This window comes from Zingiber officinale, unplaced genomic scaffold (genome assembly GCF_018446385.1).
Source record: "Zingiber officinale cultivar Zhangliang unplaced genomic scaffold, Zo_v1.1 ctg229, whole genome shotgun sequence".
In the NCBI taxonomy this organism is placed as follows: Eukaryota; Viridiplantae; Streptophyta; class Magnoliopsida; order Zingiberales; family Zingiberaceae; genus Zingiber; species Zingiber officinale.
Genome location: NW_024589904.1, coordinates 471,300 through 489,012, shown reverse-complemented (window position 1 = coordinate 489,012; position 17,713 = coordinate 471,300). Strand labels below are relative to the sequence as shown.

Sequence of the window (17,713 nt, the reverse complement as noted above, 5' to 3'; positions counted from 1 at the left end):
AGAGGAGATGGAAGTGAAGTCCGGCACAGGAGCTAGCGGTCGGCGATGTTCCGTGCAACGACGGTGCTCTGCAGAGGAAGAGGGCAACACCTAGGCACCGGTGGTGGCCTTCGGTGTTCAGTGGAGAGGCGTCGGCACATGGAGAACTTAGAGCACAGCGGCGTGAAGAAGGGGAAAAGGGTCGGCGTGTCGCGAGCTTCGGGATGAGAGGGAGTTGGCCGACTCTTGCTCAAGCATCGACGAGGAGGGAGAGAGGGGATGCGTTGAGGAGAAGCGATTGTCGGGGAAAGAAGAAGAAAGAAATACGAACTCCTCGGCCACGACTTTAATCGCGAGGGGAGAAAGAAATCGCTCGGCGCGAGGAGGTTAGGGCCCGGGTTCGGCGTCGCGACGGGGGAGAAGAAAAATAAGAAAAAGAAAATAAAGAGGAAAAATCAAACATTTCTTCGCTTAAATGCGGTAGCCTAAATAGGCTTTCCCGGGACTCAATATTTATCCCCGTAAACTCGTCATACGAGCTCCAAAAAATTCTCGAAAAATTTCTAAAATTTCTGAAAAAATTTCTTATGGTTATTCTCCCTTTTTCGGTATTTTACAGATCCGAATGCCCCAAAATGATATATTTTTGATATGCTACTCAACTCATCCTCCGCGACTACCATGCTCGATTGAGTGAATTGGGGCACCTAAAAGTGAGTACAACTGTAGGCCAGGCGTACGTGCGCACCTTAGGGGGAGGGGCTCACGTGGTATATATATAGGCAAATGATCTGCTAGCTAGGCATCCTGCATGAGTGCAAACGGGTTGCCCACCTAGCATAACCCTTCTCTATATAGGAGGTGCCTCATTTTTTCTGAATTATCAAAGGGGTATCCCACTTTCATTTATCAAAAGGGTGCTCATTCTCATTGTTCAGCCATGTACATTTATTCTTCTGCGCTCTAGTACTGTTCTCATTATTATCTCTCGTCTAAATCTTTCACTTAAATTTTGAACCAATAAGACGTGTTGTAACAACTAAGCTGTTACAACACATACTCAATCTCTTAAAAAATATTCACATTGTACTAGTTATGAAATCGTAATTACTACAATTACATATTCAACTCAGTTATAATAGCTATGAAACCATAACTACTATAATTGAATTTGTAAATTTAATCCAGTTGTAACAGTTATAGTTTCATAATTGCTACAATATATCCGATCAATTCCAAATTTAGACAAAAAATTTAGATAGAAAATAATAATAGAAATATTACTAGAGAGTAAGAGGATAAATACATATGATTGAACGGTAGAAATGAGTATCTTTTGATAAACAAAATAAAAGTGGGTCGCTTCTATATTATTTCAAAAAAAAAATGACATGTCTTTTGATTTTTTACTCTGTATAATTGATTTTATATTTTATTTAATTATTATAAGAGCATCCATAATGCTCTAGTGTTATAACACTCATCACATCACCAAAAAGTATGGGGTCTACTACCACATACTCATTATAACAACATCATTCTTTCACCCACATCCCTTTTAACGTTAATATTCATTATTCATGGGCCCCATCGTCCACTCACTCATTTTAACATTATACTATATTAAATAAATATTAATATTAAGAGCTGTTATGTAAAAATTAACCTTTTCAAAAACTATTACATTTTAAAAAAAATAAAAAACATAAAAAAAGTTATCCCTGTCTTTAAAAATAAAAAAAATAAAAAAAATGTTTACACATGGGGTGGGCCCGCCCTGGCCCACCCCATGAACATTTGAACGCGTTCAAAAGATTGAACGCGTTCAAAAGTTTTAATGCCACGTCTTCTTCTATAACGCGGTGTTAATGCACAGTTATGTTATAACACGACATTAACTGCCGTGTTACAGATGTTCTAATAACATTTTATATATTTGATTGATTTCAATTAATATAATTTCCATGACTTATTTTATCTTTTTTTTAAATGCCCCATAATTAAATATATCCAAAATGGAACATCCTCTGCAAACACAAAGCGATGTATGATGTATCCATCAATAAGATGGTTGTTGCTAGTTGGGCCCACACCAAATCAGTGGGCCCCACTTGGTTGTTGTGAAAATTTATAAACTTAAAAGAAATTTTATAATTGACCAACTTTGTGGGCCCCATCTTCGATGGCCACTCTTCAACAAACAATGAAAACAAAGCACCGACACTTGATGAAATTATAAATAATATAAAATTAAATTCAAATCTGAATTACAATTAGAAATTACATTTTAAAAAATAATTTTTGATATTTTGAAAATGATAAATATGTGACAAAAGGTGATTCACTCGCGCCCAGCGCCCCCGCCAACCCGTCCCTAGGTAGGTTATGCTCGGTCACGCCGAGTTTCGACTCTAAGACCTCATGTGACAATACCCCATGTCTTAATCATCGCACCGCTCCGAGGGAACTTGAAAATGATAAATATGCAAATTAGGATGACTGTGGAGTAAGTAATCGCGTTGGGAATATTTTATAGAAGCACGTGACGAGGAGTGTGCGACGGCAGAGTTGGGCGATCGAAGGTTCTCCCATAAAAACGGCGTTGCTTTGCTGCTCTTTGCCTCCGCTCGCTGCTGCAGATCTCAGAGCTTACCTCCACGGCCGGCGATGGAGAGGGAGATGAGCTGCTCCCCGTCCAATGTCGCCGGATCCGTCGCAAAGCTCGCGTCTTTGGCCCTTCCCTTCCTGCTCTTCCTGGTCTTGTCGTCTGTGATTCCTTCCACAGGTCAGTTCCCGGCTCTCTTCTTCTCTACCTTTGATTTTTTTTTTAGGTTTAAGATTCAATTTTACTCCGTGTTTGCAAAAAATCTGATACTCAGTCTCTCTCATGGTTTGGGGATTCGAAGCCGATTTGAGCCGCTTTACTTTGAAATTTGCTGTAGTAGATGTAAAATGGAGATGTTATGTTAATCTGATTGAAATTGTGATTATCGCAAGTTTTGATTTGATTTTCTTTGTCCCTATCGAGAGCAATGGACTCGATACTGTTAAATATTCTTCCTGTTCCAGTCTCACTTTCAAAATACACATCTTACAAGCAATCAGACTCGGCGACATTTCTATGCTGGTTCTGATCAATGATTTAGAACAATATTGTTATATTTCTATACTCTTGAAGGAGGTCAACGTATCATGAAAGAATGAAGTTTTATCTCGACTTATCTGCTATGGTAGTTGTCAAGAGAGTGTATTGTTCACAAGAGACATGAATTAGAACATCAGTAGAATCTATATTGATACACTGAAGAAATCATTTAGATGATTGATCAGAATCTATTGTGATCTATTTATTACTTATCACAGTTCCTTATTTTCTAATGAACTTTCTCCGTGTCATTTTTTGCCTAGCAGAAGCTTATGATGCACTGGATCCAAATGGAAATATAACAATCAAGTGGGATGTTATCCAGTGGACTCCAGATGGTTATGTTGTAAGTACTAGTTAAAATTACTATAATTTCCTGAAACTATATGCTTTATCACTTTATGTACAGAATGATTTGCAACTGCAAAATATTGAAAGATTGGATTTTTTTCAGGCTGTTGTGACGATGTTCAATTTCCAGCAATATCGTCACATCCAAGCACCTGGATGGACTCTTGGGTGGATGTGGCAAAAAAAGGAGGTCATTTGGTCTATGGTGGGAGCGCAGACCACTGAGCAGGGTGATTGCTCACGCTTTAAGGGAGGCAACCTTCCGCATTGCTGCAAGAAAGACCCAACAGTTGTTGATCTCCTTCCTGGAACACCTTACAATATGCAAATCGCCAATTGCTGCAAAGGAGGGGTGATTAACTCATGGGTTCAGGATCCAGCTAACTCTGCAAGTTCATTCCAGATTAGTGTTGGTTCATCAGGAACCACCAACAAGACCGTTCGTGTGCCCAAAAACTTCACCCTAAAGGCTCCAGGGCCCGGGTACACATGTGGGATAGCCAAGATTGTAAAGCCTACTAAGTTTGTTACACAAGATGGTAGGAGAACAACCCAAGCTCAGAGTAAGTTATCAAAGATCAATTGCAAAATAAGTTTGGAATGTTGATGTGCAAATTCTTGTGGATATTAACACACTACTTTGACCAAATCTATCCTGATGTGTGTGTGTGTGTGTGTGTGTGTGTGTGTTTTCCAATTTTTAACTGCAGTGACATGGAATGTTACATGTACATACTCTCAGTTTCTCGCTCAGAAGACTCCTACCTGCTGTGTATCACTTTCATCTTTCTATAATGATACTATTGTTAACTGTCCTACATGTACATGTGGGTGCCAGAACAATGCAACTCAACCTGGGAGCTGTGTAGAGTGAGTTCAAATGCAATTTGTTGATTTCCTAACAAAATTCCAATTTGTCCATTGATGTTGTGTTGGTTTCTCCATTGCAGAGCTGATTCGCCTTATTTAGCCTCTGCAGTTAATGGTCCTGGCAGATACAGCAACACACCTTTGGTGCAATGCACAACGCATATGTGCCCTATAAGAGTTCACTGGCATGTGAAACTTAACTATAAGGATTATTGGCGAGTGAAGATTGCAATAACAAATTTCAACTATCGGATGAACTATACACAGTGGAACCTTGTTATCCAGCACCCTAACTTTGACAATATCACTACAAGTTTTAGCTACAATTACAAATCATTGACCCCATATGGAGGCATAAGTAAGTTTCTAAGATTCAACTTTATGTTTCCAGACTAACTGTTTAAATATTTGCATTTTTAGCCCCCATGGTGTGATTAAATAGGATATTTGTCCCTTGTGAATTTCTTCAAAACAGGGAATCTCCTCATTGAATCTTACATGGTCACCTAAGAAATTTCAATGTATTATCTAATTACAGGTTTTATCTGATTAATGGACTCCTAAGGATATAGAAAAAGATAGGTGATTCTTGAAGCTCTTTAATTTGTAGTCACAATCTGGATTGTTTTTGATGCGACAGATGATACTGCAATGCTTTGGGGTGTTAAATACTACAATGACTTCCTCATGGAAGCTGGACCTTACGGAAATGTACAGTCTGAAATTTTATTCAGAAAGGATCCATCAACATTTACCTTCCATCAAGGCTGGGCTTTCCCACGTCGAATCTACTTCAATGGTGACAATTGTGTCATGCCTTCTCCAGATTCATATCCGTGGTTACCTAATGCTTCCTCACAGTTGAAGAGCACATTGTTGATATTCCTTTTTGCTGCTTTGACTTGGTTGCTAATCAATGTCTAGTAAGAAACTTGAGTCTATGAGATTTTGTGTGTTCTTGCGCAAATCTTCTGGAAGTGGATGCTGGTTTCAACATTAAGAAGGATCTGAGGTTTTCAGAAGAAGCATCAGGTTTGTGAACTAAAAGTCATCATCCATAAGTGAATTTTTCATTACATTTTGGGGCAAAGTGAGTTGAGATTATTGTCTTTGTAATTTATGCCTCCATATTATTTGTAGAGAAATGGGAAACACAATAACTTATTTTTGTAAAAGCTCTAAGCAGATGAATTGGTGTCGTTGAAAGAGAATTTATTTTTCTTACGTTGTTGGTTCCATAGTGCACCTTTCACCAACTTTGATTGCATTTCAATATATAACAGTATAAAATGCCTACCTCTGATATTTGATTGTAAGTGTTATCAAAATCTAGACAAGTCACTTACACTTAAAATTTTCATGTTTGAGTAAGGTGTATGCCATAGTTGCTCATATAGACTAATCAATATTTGAGGTAAGACACGACCACAAAAAGATTGATCACTGTTCTTTAGCTTTAGCTTTAATTTCTAGCTACATGTGGATCAAGATCTGTAGATGGTGCCATCTATGGTTTAATTGAAGGTTCAGTTATCTTATCAGGAATCTCGATCAGGTATTGAGTTAAGCACATTTGGGCTAGTTCAAAGGACCATGTAGAAAGATGACTGAATTCAAATGTCAAAGGATTTGGCTGGTGTCTCTTAGAAAATGGATGCAGGTCAGCGAATTTGCCTTGGGAAATAGTTGGGTAAGATTTATATAGTCGACCTCAAATAGTTGAGATAAAAACAATTTTATAATGATGACAATGATAACAACATCTTCTATTGTACTACATATGAAGCTTAGTGATGCATATCACCTGAACAAAAGTGGATCTATAAGGAAAATTTCACTAATTTGATAGCTTCTTGCAAGAGAACTAACCCAAACCTGCATGGAAGACCTTCCCATGATGATAAAAACCAGCAATCAAGATCCTCCTTTCCTGCAGCATCACAAAAGGCTGAACTAGCTATTGGCAATTGGCTGATGAGGGAATGGAGACCTCTTAGGTCTTTATAAGAACAAACAATATATCAATGGCTTCAACTGAAAAGGTCTTCTGTCTTTCTCACTTCCCTTCCCTTTTTTCTAGTTACTCTTCTTTTAAGCAGTGTTTGGCAAAGTGTTTGGTGTGGAACAAGACTCGAAACCGAGAATCCTGCAGGAAATATAAACAATTGAAATGAACTTGAATTCATAATATTGCGTCTTTGCGCAATTCAGTTGATTGTTCTAAACAATTTATTTTCAACAGGATCATAGGTGTTTGAGTAGTTGCATACAATAGAAAAAACTTTCAGAACTGGCAAATTTTTTCAGACTCCAATTTTCTGTTTTCAAGGATCTTTGTCTATAAGCAAAAAGGAAAATTCCTCTGAAAACAATATTTAGAAAATTCAAGGGAATATTGTTGACAATTCTTTGTTTATTTTTATATTGGTGTCTGCAAGTAAACAGTCTCCATCACTGATCCTTCTTGCATAATTGCATTCACTGATTTGTGGATCATTAGAACTGGTAGCAAGTTGACATTACTTAGCTAATATGACTGCTATTTTCCAGCTTATTTGATTGAGAATACAACCTTTTAACAACTCTGTAGAAAATTAGCCACCCAAGCAATCATAGTTATGAAGAAAAAAAAATGTTGACCCAAGTAACACCGAATCTGGGATGACCGACCTGGCCCCCACCAGCTCACGGCCTAGAAACCCAGCATCATGTGATTACGTGTCCCATTTAGAATCATAGTTATGTGAAATAATAATGATCAAATGAAAACTCAAGAGTATAAGCAAAGTAGACACAACAACTTGGATCACAAAACACTTTTCTAGCTTTTTTTCAGAACCCAATCAACTTTTCTGAAGTTTTAACATTTTTTTCTTACACACCTACAGCATTTAAATAACTCTGAACAAAATCGTAATAACGATCCAGAAGTTACATTTGGAAATCAAGAGGAAAAAAAATTAACTTCGGTTCTGGAAAAATTATACAAGTATATTTCATTGGAGAAGTTGCATACTATAATATTCAGTTCAGCTCAGGAGCTGTTTAACAAATAGATACGCCAAAATTTAATTAGCAAAGCATACATCAATATTTAGAATTCAAGCTCACTTTCAGGGTTCTTGGAACACGGCGAGTTCTTATGCTTGCTTTTAATCTGCCTGCCTGCTTTAACTTTAGGGCCCCAATGCTTCTCAGGGTTCGGAACAAAACGCGGCTCTTTCTTTGTTGGAGATTTTCCAGTCGGAGTTGCAAAATTTGCCTGCAAAGACAAGCAGAGGAAACAAATTTGATCCCCATTCAATAATCAAGGCGATTAAAATGGATACGAAGTGCAAATACAGACAAGCAATGGGCAATGCTGAGTTTCGACATGTAAAGGAAACCTACTTTATAATTGTCAGAAGATAACTTCAGCTTCAATGAACTACAAGAGCACTGAGTAACCGGAAACTAACAGAATAGCACCTTAGTTTGAGAACAAAACATACCTGCAGCATGGGTTCCTTGGAAAGAATCCCACTGCTTGATTTACTCCTACTTAGAGTTTCTACCTGATGAGTCTTCACCTTCAAAAATGAGATACACAAGTTAATAGATCAAAGAATAAATGAAACAAGTCAATCTGCAATTCAAAAGACCACAGAAAACATATAAAAGTGTGTCATGATCATATATCATGGCCTAGAAGCATTATGTATTAAAGAGAATGAAGACTAATTACCCAGCAACGCAATATATCCCAAATAACATGCATTGGGGCATCCGTTTTTAACGCCACTGGATCCACATGGCTTCCAGAGAAACGATAGCCAGCATTTATCAAAGCAGAACGCATCATGAGAATAGATGGTGAGGTACACTTGAGAGTGGCACATAAGCTATGTAGATTGACAAAGAGAGGAGCATCAGGCAATTCCTGCACATACATACCATGTTAGATGAGGACATCTGCTCAAGAGGATATGAAAATCAATCGAGTTTATATCATTCATTAGACAACGCAATGCAAGACACCATAATGGCATACATATATCAGGGACAATCAACCAATTTTGGTAAAGGACATTTTTCTGTCAGCATAAATACAGAATCATCTATTTAAAATTTAGCTTGGGAATGAAAGTCTCCTTGAAGTTATTCATCACATGGCATAACAATGCTTCCATATGCAATTTTTGACTCTTTGTTGTCAAATTGAAAACCCTGTTATGTGGATAGAACATGCAATGTATTTATTTTATTCAATTTGTTTTCTTAGTAATGAAAATTACAATCATTATTTTCTTAAGTCTGATAAACCTAAGTTTAAATTTGAATTTGCAGGACTAGTGAGTCATGAAAATTATGAATACCTCCGAACATGAGAGATTTTGCAGCCATGTTTCTTTAACATGCCATCCATAGTGAAGGAATAAGGGAGCAACCACAAAAGGTAGAAGCGGTTTTATCTTAGCAGTGATCCACAGAGATTGGGAACTTCCTGGAATTAGCTAATCATTATCGAAGAATTATTGAAGATTTGTGGAGGATTTCTTGAAGATCACTACGCTTTTGGCTCGTCTCACCCAGAAGAATGCCAAATTTATTAGGGCAACAAGTGCAAATAAAGTTTTCAAAAGCTTAAGAAATAGACTGAGATCTAACTATGATCTGGTGAAACCCTCTGGTGCATAAGGCTATGTGATGTATATTGATGCTTCAACTCATGTGCTTGGTTGAGTCTTATTGCTACACGACAAACTAGTTGCTTATGCTTCTGATCAACTAAAGGTTTGTGAGCAAAATAACCCCACCCATGAGTTCGACTTGAGCAATAATCTTTGCTCTAAACATATGGAGACATTATGATAGACCTTTTAAATTCACCAACCAAAACACAAAATTCTCAAATGTGTCTTTAATTAGAATCAACTAAATATGGGGCAAAGAATGTGGTTGGGTTGCCTCATGTTTTGTGATTGAAGAACTAATTATCATACAGGTAAGGCTACTGTTGTTGCAAGTGCCACTAGTTGAAAGCCCACAGGTTATTCAGCTCACCTTCTACTTTGTAAATCTTTCTTGATCCAGAATGTGTTCAACTTGGAACTAGAGACAAAAAGAGAGACACAATATGAACTTCTTGCTAATAGTAGTTAATTCTCCTTTAATTGAGCATATTAAATAATCACAGAGAGGAAACTTTCATCCAAGGTTTAATGCAAGAATAGAGATACAAGGATTCAGGTCAAGTTACCATAAGTAATGCACATATTTGTTTGACAGAATATTTCAAACAGATACAAGGGAAGAGTAATACAGCTATCTCAAAATGTACAGTAATATATAGAACCATAACACATATATCTCAAAATCATAAGGATTTGATGATACCTCTAATACAGCTGTAAGTACAGATAAAATCTTTCTTTGCGAAGGGTACTTTTCTTTCATAGATCTAACATTTTCCAACATGGAGGTCACCCATTCTTGGTCATGGATGGGAGCAGACCACATAGGTCCACCCATTGTGAATGTACCCCCACAATCTGTGCATTCTTGAGGAACAACTGGACCAGAATTTGGAGCATAGTTTACTCTGTTGTTCTAAATGAGAGAGACAAAGAGAACAATCTCAAAGCAGCATTTACACGATGATATTGAAAATATAAATTACCAGCAATTATCATATTCAAAGCTATACAAAAATAATCAGCTGTGAAGATACCTTCATAATTTCTCTCCCCAACCTTTGTAAATGAAAAGAATCACAACCACAGCACTGATAGATGTATGAGAGTTTAAGAGGTGTGGTGCACATTGCACTAGCAGACCTGAATACACAGAAAAGGTAACACATCTACTAAACAGTTCAAATAACTTTTTAAAAGAATAATAAAGACAAGTATAAGATAGAACTAACACCCTAAAATACATCTGAACAAACATCCTAAAATACATCAGCTCATAGAAAAAGGAAGACAGACGTGAATACGCGCACAAACACTCGTATATAAAAATCCATCTGAACAGAGAGAACAGGAACAATGTAGCGCTTGTAACGGTTTGCATGGCTCTACATTGCAAAAGCATGAAAAGAATTAAATCTCAGACAGTATATTGTTTAGGGAAAAAGAAAACTATAACTAATAAATACACCTCAATGCTGGCGAGAAGGATCCTCAATGCCATCTCATGGCAATACTTTGCTCTCGTAGGGTAGGAACCATACCTGTCACCCGCAGCTACATATATAGTTAGGTGAAACAAGTAGTTCCTAGTTTGGAAATCATCAACAAGAACTTACCTTGAATAGCAGGCTGCAGTACAGCCACCACAAAGAACTGGCATATCTGTAGCTGAGCACATCAGTAGTCCACCATCAGCAATTGACTGAATAGCTGAGTCCAAGAAAGCAGAGGGTGATCCATAAGGATCAATATCTATCTGAGAAAAATAGAATAAGGTAAAATTTGAGAATCAACACATTAAGTACATTCCAAAATCAGAAGATAGAAAAACATCTGTTGTCACCGATGCTGTTATAGAAAAATCTAAATTAGTTTTCTTCCTCATTGCTAAAATTTTTGAAATAGGTTTGAATCTGATCAGCTTATCAGTTTTCCTGTGTTTGGATCTTTCAGATGTTAGTATTGAAATATATAGATACATCACAGATTAAGACAGCCCATGTGTTGAGCTACAGTCAATCCAATGTTTTCATATTGATGTTTGTTATTGTTTTTACTTGTTTATCTTGCTTTGTCCATCGATTATTAGAAAATCCAAAGGTATTATGTGTGCCCCATCAATTCTTGGAAAGTCCAAGGTATTTTACTTAGGCCTTATGTTTGATATCCTAATATTATAAGTGGGAGTTCTATTAAATGAGTCAGGTACATATAGCCAGCATATCAAACTTGCCAAGGACCAAATTCATTTCAATCACTGATGTTGAATTACAAGGCTTTCCTAACTTTTAAAAAATGAAGGTTACCTCTTGTGTGCACCTAGATTCCTGGGTGGCTCATAGATGCCATGATAGTCTGGATCATGCTTCCCTCTCCTGGTTCATGGAATTGGAAGCACAATGCAGAGTTAGTGGCCTTTATGTCAACGATCAGGAATGAGAAAGCAAAGCATATTCTTTCAGTCTGTTTATATATGACGAGTAAATCAAAACTGACTGTGAAGGACTACCACCCTGATGACTCAAATTGATTTTCAAAGAGGTTTGGCTTAGAGAGATTCCAAAAAACTCTGTCCAATTCAATCTATCAGAACAACATCCTCCTGGACTATCGTCGATCCTATTTGAGATATTTGGATTGTTATGTGAAATTTGAATAATGTTATATTAGAAGAAAAACTAGTTGACCAGTTTGCTCGTGTCAACAGATTCAAACAGACATGGGCTAATCAATTAATTGTATGGGATAAGCACTTTTTGACCACAGAGCTTTTGCACAATGGGTCAGTGTTTCATGATCATGATTAATTTTTGCCAAATAATACAAACTAACATATGATATCAGTAACACATAAGATCATATAGATATTTAGGGTTAATTGAAAATATTTTACTGTACTTGGAATTTCTTAACAGATTTAGCCACAACTTTCAAAAATAAGAAATTTAATTTATACTTTATGATGATGAAATAGAAGCACATATAGCCAAATGCTATTTAAAAAAAAAAAATCTATAAACGAGCCTAGGTGATGTATCAAATAGAATTTTGATTCATTTAACTTGCCACCACTAATTTAAGCCCAGAAAACAAATTCTCAACTTATTAAAATTTAACTAAACCTGGCTCAAATCCAATTTAAAGCAACAAAAAAAAATCTCATTTATTAACTAAAAACTAATTTATTGGCTTAAGTTATACTGATGTGGCAAGTGAATCGAAATCCAATCTGGCATGACCACCTAGACACTTGGTAACAAAAGTTTTTATAAAAACTTAATATTTGGCTAGACATGTTATCATTTCGTAAAGTATAAGTTATATTTGTTAATCTTGGAAATTGTGGTTAAACTCATTGAAAATTTCTACATACAAGCTAAATTTATCCATTGTCCCTAATTTTTAGGATGATTTGTTTCACGGGGATCCTTTTTTCTGATTAAATTGTCTACTGAAATAAAATGTAAGTGCATTGTGAAAAATAGACAAAATAGGAAGGACTATCTCATTTGAAGTTGCTGAGAGAGTTGCCTATGTCTCTTCATTGCTAACCTGACTATGATAACTACGAGGAATTTTCACTCTTAATCTAACAAGGTGAAGTTTTTTAGCTCTCCCTAATTTGAATAATCCTTAATAATACTTTCCAGAACTTATTACCAAGCTAAACATGAAGGGCAGACTATTGGTGTGGTTTTCCTCATTAAGAGATACCCATCCATATCTCAACCTACTAAAGGACTTACTTAAGGATATGTAAGACCTGGGTACATCTCAGATGGTGAGAGAGGATCCAACATTCACAACAGGAGGTCCCCTGCATATAATTACTTTGCCACAGAAAAGTTTTATTAGACCAAAGCAAAATTTTAATGGAAGAGGAAGCCAACTTGGATGTCATACAAAAGACCACTTGACAGACATTCTCCAGATCAGTCAAAGACTCCACATCAGAAGAAAAGAAAATGACTATGAGTCAAGAGAAGTGGCAGAAATCATTAAATATCTGCATTAACTTATGTATGAAACTATGTAAATCCAAATCGTAATTACCACATCAAACTCTTTTGGATGGTTGAGCATATAAACTCTAGCATCAGCCAGATGAGTTTCCACCTTCAATGATGCTTGAGAACCGTTAAGCTGTATATTCCTTTTGCAAGCTTCAATACATTCTGCAACAAAGAATGCTATGAGTCTGAGACTTAACAACCACCTTTAGGCATCGCCTAAAAAACTGACCAACTAGAATAATAGCATTAGAAGATAAGAAAAAAAAATACTTGGATCATAGTCAACAGCAACAACTTTAGCAATGTCTTCTATTTCACATGCATATCTCAAAGATCGTAATCCTGAAGCAGCTAAAGCCTGGAAATTCATTGAAAAAAGAAATTAGATACAAACCTGCAGTACATAAAGAATATACACTCACAGCCAACCACAAGCTTGTAAATTTTTTTTTTCGTAAGCTAAATCAAAGTGTACCATAGTGGCAGAGCATTATATTGTTAATGTATCATAGAATAGATAGAAGATTTCTGAAGACGAACCTCAAGAACCCTAGGTGCCTTGAGTTCTTGGACCTTGGAAGTGGTCTCCTGTGTTAGCTCAACAATGTTCTTAGTACCATTCTCATGCTTCATTTGGCAAACTCCATCAGATAAAGAACCTGACGATCTCTCTTGAATTATATCTGATGGTGACCACATTTTCTTGCTCCAGACAGCAGCATGTTGCTCCTTGCGTTTTGAAATAAAAGCCCTTAAAACAGCAATTGACATGTCTCTGTTATGAACCTAATATTATGATATATTGTTTTGGTTACCAAAAGAACATATGCTAATCTCATACACAAAAATTTTCATTTTCGACACTTCCTTTGGGATAATAGATAAACAAGAATAATTTAAAAGAGAAGTACATATGTAGCAGAGGTATATAAAGTGGAGGAAGAACAAGGAGTTGAAAGGATAAAGTGAGACAACAAGCTCAAGGAAATAACACGCTTGACAATAAGATAACAATCACGGATAGACTAAGTAAATAACATGAATGTCTACTAAACCAATAAAAGAACAGATTAGGACTCTGCTAACTAGAAAACTGTGGAGGACGCATCTAATGTTAGTAAATCGGAATCAGCATCAAGATTTCCAATCTAATAGCAAGTAGCTTGTGCCAAGTAATTCTAGCATTGCCCTAGTTCTACCATTCGAGTGTTAAATGTGCAGCTGCTGAAATAACATAGGAAGATGGAACTATGAGTTTCAAACACCGATACCTTGATTTGAACAAAAGCATTTTAAGGTATTGAGACATAAGATACACCTGTCAATGCCATGTTCGAGCCTTACCGTAAGGAATGAGGGAAAAAATGCGATCTTTACAATTCCGCGGGGGAGTTTTAACTTTTTTAGAAAAACAACAAAAAAAATCGAATAAAATGTAAAAAGAGCCTATAACGAAGTCAATTTGAATTTACGAAACCTGGGCCTTGTTGTAGAAGACGCTGTTGCTGGAATCTAAGAGGATCTTCACCTCTCCTTCCTTGATAACGGTGCAATTTCCAAGCTTCTCTCCCACCACATCGTCGATATCGATTCCGAGGACCGAATACGGAGACGAGGAGAAAGAAAAGTGCAAATTTGGTAGGATCCGTGACATTCTTGCGAATCCCCTGATCAAGGACCGCATCGCGCCAAAATTACCGCATGCAAGCCGCCACTGTGACTGCGAATACGAGTGATTCCTTCGCTACATTATAAACCCTAATGCAAACCCTGAGGTGAATTGTACCAACCAATAATCGCGTTCCCATTGATCCAGTACGGTTTCATGTAAGTCCCTATTGGGTGGGTGTTGCCACTTGGTTATTAGTGAGGAGCATGGATCCTCTAGTCCGTGTTTAGTAGTGAGGAGCACAGATTTTCTGGTCCGCAAAATATGGATCAGAGGATAGATCACTGGTGAAGACTGATGACCTCACGTGTAAAATAAATGAGAGCCATCACTCTCCACCAATGGTGGAGAGTGACTAGTCCGTGTTTTGCGTACTAGAAGATCTGAGTCGAGTAGTGAGTGATTTATCTCTTCTGTGTTGATGGACGAATTGACAGAGCACTGACACAAGCGAATCGTTTTTCACCACATGACGGTTTCATTATGTTTCACTAGTTATGCATCAAAAAAAAAAAAAGAAAAGAAACAATCACCTTGATTTTCGAACTTATTCAAACATACCATCAAAGACCAAAGCTTGACCTCAACAGGAACAATTTCTCGAACAACAAATCAAATAGACAATGGAATATCCATACCTTTTGATCTCGAGCTCAATTTTTGCCACAATTGAGCTCGAGATCAAATGCATGGATTTGGTTTCACATTGCCATTTGATTTTCCTCGAACGTTGGCACATGTTGATGTTGTTGTCTTGTTCCCCGTTGCATCGCCGGTGTAACGCAAGTCGATATCATTTAGTACCACTCCTTGACATGGAAATGAGCTACTACAAATGAACTTGATGGCTTCCGCCGAGGAAGAAGTTCCCTTGACGTTTGTGAACTTGATATCGTAGATTTGAACACGAGATGGATCCTATAGCACGCAAAAAATAAATCAAAAAGGGATCTTATCGTCGTTAATACATGAGATTTGAACACGAATGCTTGCTTAATTACCTTTCCGGCGCACGAAATGTAGGGGCAATACTCTTGGTCTATTATGATGGGGTTGTAGACATTGTTCATGGTGATGTCTTGGTAGGTAAATTGGGCAGCCTTCAACCGGCTCGGAGAAGATTGCCATGTCTTGATCCGCAACCCGTTGGTCGTGGCATTCAAGGTGCAATTCTTAACCGTCAAGCCGACAACATCAGTTTCACCCGAGTTCTTACCGAGGCTCCCGACACTAATGCCATGGCCAGGGCCACAATGCACATTAGAGATGTTTAGGTTGGAGTTTCCCGGTCCAATGGAGATGCAATCGTCCCCGGTGCCAATGGTGGCATTTGTAATGGTGACATTGGTGGAATCGGCAATATGAATGCCATCAGTGTTTGGGCTGTCTCCAGGGGCACTGATGGTCACAGATTCGATATCGAAATTCTCTGATGAAAAAATATGAATGTGGAACAGTTTGCTATCGATAGAGGAAATGCTTTTGATCTTTGCATTCTTCACAAAACTGAACACCAATGACTGCGATCAAGTTGCAAAATGAAAACACAGATTAATCAAAATATATATTCATAAGATTAGGGTTGTAAACCAACCAAACTGAACTAAACTTTTTATAGTTCAAGCTTGTTTGATAAATTAACTGAGAACAAAGCCAAGTTGAACCTAAAATCAATGATTGTTCACTTTTTCTTTTTTAACTTAGCTGAGTTCCTAATTTGAGCTTATTTGGATTTTTGTCAAGTTGTTCAAACTTATTCATTTAATTAATTAATTTTATATATATCGAATGAACAATAGTACATTGTTACTAAATTTGATCATGAAATTCATTTGCAACACTAAATGACATGTTTGAGTACTATTATCCTAAATATTAATAATAATAAGAGATAAACTAAATAGTAAAAAAAATAAGCTTATATATCATTGGGAGAATCTTGCAACTCCATTTCTTGGGGCATTCATTGTAAGGCCATGCCGAAGATCCTTGCCCATGGAATATTCCACCGCCTGATATCACTAGTCCATTTATGTATTGGAACTCAATCCAATCTTTTGTGTAAGCATTGAGGTGGGTCGATGCAAGCAATTGCCCTCTCAAATCAATCGCCATGGCACTCTTGCAAGGCCCTTTGAAGTGTAAAGGACCAACCAAATACGACCCCATGGGGATTAGTATTGTCGGATTCCCTTCGATGGCACAAGATGCATCCCATGCCGCTTGAAAAGCCTACAAGAAGACAATTCAGCATATACACTTATAAATAGTTTCAGAGGACGTGATCAAAATCACCTTTGTGTCATCATTTTGGCCATTTCCTAGCGCTCCATGATCCTTCACATTATAAATTGCATTGCCCGATTGGCCGGCAACACACGTAGTGCACCATATTGAGAACAACAAGCTAATTGCGAGCTGGATGGCGCCGTTGTTCGAATTCATTTGTTATGGGCCTTTGTAGCTGATATCTACTCCTATTGTTGATGGTCGCTATAATGATGTGTTCTATACATGCAACAACTATTGATGCAAGTATAGAACACAAAGAAAAAAGCTTTGATAACCTTAATTGCCCCACTTCTAATCATTTTATAGGCAAATCTAGTCAAAACTTTCTTTTATATTTGTGGTTAGTAGAATTGTAGTTTATATTTGCCATGGCCTATTTTTAGGTCTTTCTTTTTGAGCAAAAGGTTTGTCACATATTAGCTTTAGATCCATAATATAAAGCCACATTATATAGTCATAATTGAATAATAAAGACCTCATAAATCGGATGGTTTCTATAGTTGTGTCGAATTGGATTAGCTTGATTCGCGAAGAATACACTTAGATATACTCCGCTTGTTTTGGATTTCTTCTCCCCCCTATATATCCTCTTACTCATTCAATCGAAAGTAGCGATCAAAGAATTCAACCGACTAAATCGGATCGAGGTAATGGACACTTAATTGCTTCATCTACTCTCCTATCATTCTTTACAAATCATATTGTATCTTCCTTTTATTTC

The 17,713-nt window shown here is 37.1% G+C and overlaps 3 protein-coding genes across 5 annotated transcripts; 1 reads left to right on the top strand and 2 right to left on the bottom strand.

Moving 5' to 3' along the window:
• Positions 1 to 2,542: 2,542 nt before the first annotated feature.
• LOC122036969 (COBRA-like protein 1) lies at positions 2,543 to 9,300 on the top strand. 2 transcript variants are annotated; one of them, XR_006127481.1, is made up of 7 exons: positions 2,543 to 2,764; positions 3,391 to 3,470; positions 3,579 to 4,038; positions 4,186 to 4,345; positions 4,426 to 4,703; positions 4,986 to 5,377; positions 8,672 to 9,300. XR_006127481.1 is itself a non-coding variant. In XM_042596397.1 (6 exons), the coding sequence occupies exons 1-6, from the start codon at positions 2,647 to 2,649 to the stop codon at positions 5,267 to 5,269; spliced, it is 1,380 nt and encodes a 459-aa protein (XP_042452331.1). In that variant the 5' UTR covers positions 2,543 to 2,646; the 3' UTR covers positions 5,270 to 5,569. The 2 variants fall into 2 exon arrangements, 1 of the variants encoding a protein (XP_042452331.1); XM_042596397.1 differs by lacking the exon at positions 8,672 to 9,300 and having other exon boundaries at positions 4,986 to 5,569.
• On the bottom strand, positions 6,042 to 14,836 carry LOC122036968 (probable tRNA (guanine(26)-N(2))-dimethyltransferase 1). Of its 2 annotated transcripts, none has more exons than XM_042596394.1 (13): positions 14,509 to 14,836; positions 13,572 to 13,817; positions 13,302 to 13,389; positions 13,072 to 13,193; positions 10,635 to 10,774; positions 10,487 to 10,559; positions 10,315 to 10,403; positions 10,056 to 10,161; positions 9,722 to 9,934; positions 8,070 to 8,264; positions 7,837 to 7,914; positions 7,457 to 7,607; positions 6,042 to 6,491 (listed from the first exon to the last, which is right to left on the bottom strand). In XM_042596394.1, the coding sequence occupies exons 1-13, from the start codon at positions 14,713 to 14,715 to the stop codon at positions 6,376 to 6,378; spliced, it is 1,824 nt and encodes a 607-aa protein (XP_042452328.1). In that variant the 5' UTR covers positions 14,716 to 14,836; the 3' UTR covers positions 6,042 to 6,375. The 2 variants fall into 2 exon arrangements, with proteins under 2 accessions (XP_042452328.1, XP_042452329.1); XM_042596395.1 differs by having other exon boundaries at positions 13,572 to 13,782; positions 14,509 to 14,647.
• A 545-nt stretch (positions 14,837 to 15,381) lies between these two features.
• LOC122036978 (exopolygalacturonase-like) lies at positions 15,382 to 17,145 on the bottom strand. The gene is made up of 4 exons (XM_042596410.1): positions 16,996 to 17,145; positions 16,681 to 16,932; positions 15,702 to 16,220; positions 15,382 to 15,618 (listed from the first exon to the last, which is right to left on the bottom strand). Exons 1-4 carry the CDS (start codon positions 17,143 to 17,145, stop codon positions 15,382 to 15,384), a joined length of 1,158 nt encoding a protein of 385 aa, XP_042452344.1.
• Positions 17,146 to 17,713: the final 568 nt, after the last annotated feature.

Excerpts from the sequence above, each read along its gene's own strand:
- LOC122036969 (XM_042596397.1), top strand. The coding sequence starts at position 2,647 with ATGGAGAGGGAGATGAGCTGCTCCCCGTCCAATGTCGCCGGATCCGTC. Across the intron at positions 3,471-3,578 it reads GGACTCCAGATGGTTATGTT|GCTGTTGTGACGATGTTCAA; the intron begins GTAAGTACTAGT and ends GATTTTTTTCAG. Across the intron at positions 4,704-4,985 it reads GACCCCATATGGAGGCATAA|ATGATACTGCAATGCTTTGG; the intron begins GTAAGTTTCTAA and ends TTGATGCGACAG.
- LOC122036968 (XM_042596394.1), bottom strand. The coding sequence starts at position 14,715 with ATGCGGTCCTTGATCAGGGGATTCGCAAGAATGTCACGGATCCTACCA. Across the intron at positions 10,560-10,634 it reads ACTGCAGCCTGCTATTCAAG|GTATGGTTCCTACCCTACGA; the intron begins GTAAGTTCTTGT and ends TGCGGGTGACAG. Across the intron at positions 8,265-9,721 it reads TACTTACAGCTGTATTAGAG|GAATTGCCTGATGCTCCTCT; the intron begins GTATCATCAAAT and ends ATGTATGTGCAG.
- LOC122036978 (XM_042596410.1), bottom strand. The coding sequence starts at position 17,145 with ATGAATTCGAACAACGGCGCCATCCAGCTCGCAATTAGCTTGTTGTTC. Across the intron at positions 16,933-16,995 it reads GCCAAAATGATGACACAAAG|GCTTTTCAAGCGGCATGGGA; the intron begins GTGATTTTGATC and ends GTCTTCTTGTAG. Across the intron at positions 16,221-16,680 it reads TCCATGGGCAAGGATCTTCG|TCATTGGTGTTCAGTTTTGT; the intron begins GCATGGCCTTAC and ends ACTTGATCGCAG.